Below are 6,000 nucleotides of genomic sequence, written 5' to 3'. Positions count from 1 at the left end.
TCTGAAGCATCCACGTACTTTTAAACACCGCTTTTCCTGCGCAAGCGCACGTGCAGAAGAAGGAAGCCAATCAGCCACATGAAAGAATGCAAACTAACCCTGATAAAAATCGACACTCTTTCTCCGTGATAAGAACGGAAGGGTCGCTTACGCAAACCCGCTCGTTCTTTTTGATGAAGAATGCTTCCAGGAGTTCGCGCTCATGCTTGGACCATAGAGTAACATACGGATTACAAGAGTGGCCACTCCAGCCTAAAAGCAGCTGAGCTATGCAGCTTCATGCCGCCCGCTAGAGGGCAATACAACACTCCCTGTCTGCAAGGGAACGCGCGTACTAGTTATCTACTGAAGTAACTTTCCTATCTGTTGTCTATGTCGCTGTAGACGTAGACGTTATCAACGGTAAAGTGTTCTAGAACACTTTATCAACGGGATCAGCCGGCCGTGAGCGCTGGATGATAAGACTAGTATATAGAATAAAGAATAACGCATCGCTACAAAATATCGGCCATGGTGCACGGTGTAAGATATATACACTTTAGGTGGGGACACTTCTCGGCTTGCTTGCTAGACGCTATCGACCAGATAAAGTAGCAAGGGCGCGCGTCTATCGGGGCGGTGACGGCAGCGGATACCTATCGGCGGAACGACGCAACTTCAGTTAGAACTCAGGCGAGAGCGTGCGCCGACAAGGAACGCGCGCATGCCCTCTCCCCGGTAACCTACTTTCGTGCGTCACTCAATCATTTGGGATTTCCCGCGAACCGCCGGTTGGTATAACAACGGGAGATTAAACCAATAAAAAGCTTTCTGTGTTGAAGTTGCGTCGTACTGCCGATAGGTATCCGCTGCCGTCACCGGGCTGATCGGCGCGCGCCTTTGCTACTTTATCTGGTCGGTCGAGTCTGGCGAGTGTCCTCACCTAAAGAGTATTTATCTTACACCGTGGCCATGGTGTGATCAGGCAAGGCGACGCTACAAATGATGTGCGATAACGTCTGCGTGGTCTTTGCCGGGTTCGTCTGCCAGAACGTCTGTCTGCTTGGCTGCTGCTTGGTAAGAAGGCCTTTATTACGTTCTTTTTTCCCTTCATTACTTTGCAAATTGCTTATGTATTTGTCACTTCAGCCGTAAGTTGACATTTGTCGCATTGTGCTGTTCGGCGCAGAGAGCTTTTGGGGTTCTTCACTTCGCGCATGATGTTCGTGAATTACTTCACATTATGTTATAAACAGCAATTTGGAATGCTGCGCAGCACGTTTGTGAGAAAATCGTTTCTTGGCGCGAGAAAGTGAGTCTGCACACGCCGGTATACGTAGTCTGAATTCAATGCACGTGTGTGGAGTTGTGTGAAAGAATGCAGTTATGCTTAGGATCGTTATTCGTGGCGTGCGCAGCTTGCTTGAAGCCTTTGTTACGAGCTCAATTAGAGAGAACTTGCGAATTGAGAAGAATGTTTTAAGCTGTGGCTGCGACGCATCGTGAATAAAACACTCCTGCCTCTGTAGCGCATGCATGGCACCGAAGGTTTCCCTTTTTTTAGCTGCGATAATCGCAGGTGACGCTTTTCGCGAAAGCGTGATCTGAAGTGCGCAGGTGAAAATTTGGTGAAGGCGGGAGTGAAGACATAACCAATACTTTATTTTTTACAGGTCATACCGACCATAGTGAAGTACTACGGGAATTACTGCTGTGTTGCGAGGTGCAGTAACAACGGCAGGACAGGGAGAGAGTGTGGTTGGCTGACAAGTGCAGTGAGCAGCCTTCATCCCTTGTTTGCTATGCAGCCCGAAACAGCCACTTAATAAGAAAGGTTAGGCTTCAATGGACGAGCGTTGTTTTCCTCTTTAATGCTAATGCTGTCTTCTGCAGTTTTACTGTTCTGTGGGGTTTTATTGCGATAGCAATTATATGGACACTCAAAAGCAGATTTCTGCCGTCGGCGTCGCCGTCGCCGTGAGGTTCCGTATGACGTCAATGGAGATGAAATCGTCGCCGCGCGCCGAACGCTGTATGTGCGAGTGAAAGGGCGCGAGGGACGCGCGCTTTCACGGGGAGTGAACGCACGGCGGAGAACAAGTGGGCACGGAGGAGTGGGCACGAAGTGGGCACGGAGGAGCAGCAGCTATGCAGCCGGTTTTCAATCCTTTCTGCTTCGTTGTGCAGGCCTTGTTATCAGCATGGCCGCCCTTGCCGCCTGATGGATCAGTCGCTGTCGTACCATTACCTTCCGGGATACCGGTGCTGCCTTTTCCAAACGTTTCTTTGCCACTGAGGGAGCACACGGCAACATTGACGGGCTTCACCAGGACAGTGTCATCGGCAACGGCATCAGTCACCACCACAGATTTAAACGCACCGCCGGCATCGTTTCCCTTTAGTGGGCACGGAGGAGCAGCAGCTATGCAGCCGGTTTTCAATCCTTTCTGCTTCGTTGTGCAGGCCTTGTTATCAGCATGGCCGCCCTTGCCGCCTGATGGATCAGTCGCTGTCGTACCATTACCTTCCGGGATACCGGTGCTGCCTTTTCCAAACGTTTCTTTGCCACTGAGGGAGCACACGGCAACATTGACGGGCTTCACCAGGACAGTGTCATCGGCAACGGCATCAGTCACCACCACAGATTTAAACGCACCGCCGGCATCGTTTCCCTTTAGTGGGCACGGAGGAGCAGCAGCTATGCAGCCGGTTTTCAATCCTTTCTGCTTCGTTGTGCAGGTCAGTAAATATCCCTCTTTACATGCTAAACGCTCACATGATGTTTGCCTGCTGCTCCTCCCAAGCCCAATAGTTCTTTTGGATATTGTTAGTGAATGTGCGCATGTTGTCATGTTGTTGTTGTTGGCTGGCGACGTTGAAACGAATCCAGGGCCTGCCAATGATAGTGACGTTCTGGCTGCGATTGCCACATTGTCAGCAAAAGTCGATGCAGGTCATGCTGAGATGATGCAAATGCTAACCGAAGTAAGACGGAATCAAGAACAACTGGAACAAAAGGTGTCTGACATAACAACCAGACTTTCCGCGGTCGAATCCGTTGTTGAATCGTTTGATTCATCTCGGCATGACGAGAACCTACCTGGTATTGTGAGCAGTGTTATGAATGAAACTGTAATACTAAATTCACGACTCGATGAACTTGAGGATAGATCGCGACGTGACAATTTGATCTTTTACGGGCTTGTCGATAGTCCTGCGGAAACCTGGGCGCAGTCCGAGTGCCATGTTCGTGAGTCGCTCACCCGTATTTTGAATCTTACGTTTCCTGATGACAGCATTTCACGCGCACACCGTCTGGGTACGCACGTCTTGGGCAAAACACGGCCAATAATAGTAAAATTTGGTTCCTCAAAACTGAAGGACAACATCCTTTCTCAGCGTTCAAAATTTCGCGGTACAGGCATATCTGTGGCTGAGGACTTTTGCCGAGCTACACGTCAATGTCGAAAGAAACTTATTGAATTCGGCAAGAATAGCGGCCAACAGTACACACTTCGTCTTAACAAACTGCATATAAATAGGAAAACCTACGTGTATTGTCCCACTACTGACCAGGTTTGCGAACTTCATTCAGGCGTGGCTCCTGTCACTAACAATAACAACCGTTCTTCCACAGGTACTAGCAGTGCACATGCAGCAACGTCATAGCTTATTACTAACCCGAATCGTAAACAGGTCTCTGTCTTCTATTCTAACGTGCGCAGCGTAGGTAACAAACGCGAATCTTTGTCCTCTCTAATAGACACGTGTTCAGCCGACATAGTCATTCTTACAGAAACGTGGCTCTCAAATCAGATAGCTAATCACGAAATTTTTGAATGTGAAAGCAACTATAAGTTCTTTCGTCGAGACCGCGAGCAGCGGACAGGCGGCGGAGTGCTTATAGCCGTCCGTGATACCATATCTTGCCGCGAGATAACTATCTCTACTGATTTGGAATTTGTATGCGCTCGAATAACCATCGATCACAAAGACTTCATCTTTAGTGCCTGCTACCGGTCACCTAGTTCAACTAACACATTTTGCAATGAACTTTCCGACATTTTAAGCAACTTGACACAACAGTTTTCTTCATGCCCTTTATTCTTAGTGGGCGATTTTAACTTTCCAGGGATTGACTGGAAAACCCAACCTACAGTTATAAAGGGTGGATCTGAGTGCCTTGCGTTCCTTAACCTATGTCTTGATTTTAACCTCACGCAACTTGTCACTAATCCGACACGAAGTTCCAGTCATTCCGCTACCGTTTTGGACCTCATTTTAACCACAACCCCTAACCTCGTTCCAAGTGTTCAACATTTTTCTGGCGTTAGTGATCACTGCATTCTACTTTTCGACTTACGTGCTTGCACCCCATCGGTCAAATCATCCAAAGTTATTCGTGATTATAAGAATGCTGATGTCACCGCTATTAATTCTGAATTGTCATCCTTCATTAGCGAATATTTGCCGAATTTGTACACTCGCACGGTGGAAGCAAACTGGGCTTTGTTTAAAAATAAAATAAAATACCTAATGGACCGTTATATCCCACTGAAGCGTATTACGACTAAATCTCGGGCACCTTGGTTTAACGCACAACTTAAACGGCTTCTAAATAAAAAGAAAAGGTTATTTCGACGCACAAAAAGATCCACAAACGCCTCGAGCTGGTTTGCTTACACTAACGCAGATAACGAATACAAACAGGCTATAGCACGGGCCAAGGATGACTTTTATTGTAGCACACTGCCGACACTTCTACGTGACAATCCTCGAAAATTTTGGTGCGCAGTCAATAACAAAAATGAAACCTTGATTGAGCTTTGTGATACTGCTGGCGTTCCTGTAGATAACAAGGACTGTTGTGATGTATTAAATAATGCATTTATTTCCTTCTTTTCGCATAATAATCCTGTTGTATATCCTGATTATCCCGACTCCGGTTTTCCCCCCATGTATCCTATTGTGTTTGATTCAATTGGTATTTCTCGTTTAATCGAAACCCTAAAGGTCTCTAGCAGTGCTGGCCCTGACGGTATTAATTCGAAGTTTTTGAAAAGTACATCAGTGTATTCATCATTGATTCTTTGCGAGATTTTCTCACAGTCATTGCAATGTTGCACCATACCAAGTGATTGGAAGGTGGGGAGGGTGGTTCCTTTGCACAAATCAGGTGTTTCTCACTCTCCACTGAACTACAGACCGATATCATTGACCAGTATACCTTGCAAGCTCATGGAACACGTCATCTATTCACATGTGGTATGTTTTCTTGAATCTAACTCATTTTTTTCTACTTGTCAACATGGTTTTAGAAAATATCTTTCGTGTGAAACACAACTTCTGTTATTTACAAACGACTTATTTCGCGCTGTTGATAATGGTTTCGTTGTCGACTGTATTTTTCTAGATTTCGCTAAGGCATTTGATTCAGTCTCACATCAGCTACTCTTTTTTAAACTTGACAGTTTGAACCTCGATGCCAATGTCCTAAGTTGGATTAAATGTTTTCTTTCTAACCGCTTTCAATATGTTTCGGCTAACGGTCATGATTCTTCTTTCGCTTCAGTAACATCGGGGGTACCTCAGGGGTCGGTTCTAGGACCACTACTCTTTCTCATATACATCAATGATCTTCCTACCCAAGTTTCTTCTACTATAAAACTGTTTGCTGATGATTGTGTAATATATCGCATAATTTCTAACTCCTGCGACCATGCTGCATTACAGACTGACCTTGATAGTATTTCCCGCTGGTGTTCTGATTGGCTAATGAAACTTAATATTAACAAGTGTAAAAGCATGCGCGTGTCTCGAGTGCCTTACTCAACTAATCCCGCTGATTACACTCTTAATAACACACCCCTAATCGCCGTGACTTCTTACAAATATCTCGGCGTCATTATAGCCCAGAATCTATCATGGACTTTGCATGTGAACTATATTATCAACAACGCTAACCGCATGCTAGGTTTTTTGCGTCGCAACTTCTCACGCGCCAACACTACAGTTAAACTC

General features: G+C 46.1%; 1 protein-coding gene across 1 annotated transcript; it reads left to right on the top strand.

Moving 5' to 3' along the window:
* The first annotated feature begins 2,112 nt into the window (after positions 1–2,112).
* LOC119452674 (uncharacterized) lies at positions 2,113–3,749 on the top strand. The gene has a single exon (XM_037714653.2). It carries the CDS (start codon positions 2,128–2,130, stop codon positions 3,646–3,648), a length of 1,521 nt encoding a protein of 506 aa, XP_037570581.2. The 5' UTR covers positions 2,113–2,127; the 3' UTR covers positions 3,649–3,749.
* The last annotated feature ends 2,251 nt before the right edge of the window (positions 3,750–6,000 follow it).

The sequence above is a fragment of the Dermacentor silvarum genome, chromosome 5 (genome assembly GCF_013339745.2).
Source record: "Dermacentor silvarum isolate Dsil-2018 chromosome 5, BIME_Dsil_1.4, whole genome shotgun sequence".
In the NCBI taxonomy this organism is placed as follows: domain Eukaryota; kingdom Metazoa; phylum Arthropoda; class Arachnida; order Ixodida; family Ixodidae; genus Dermacentor; species Dermacentor silvarum.
This window is presented reverse-complemented; position numbering and strand designations above follow the sequence as displayed.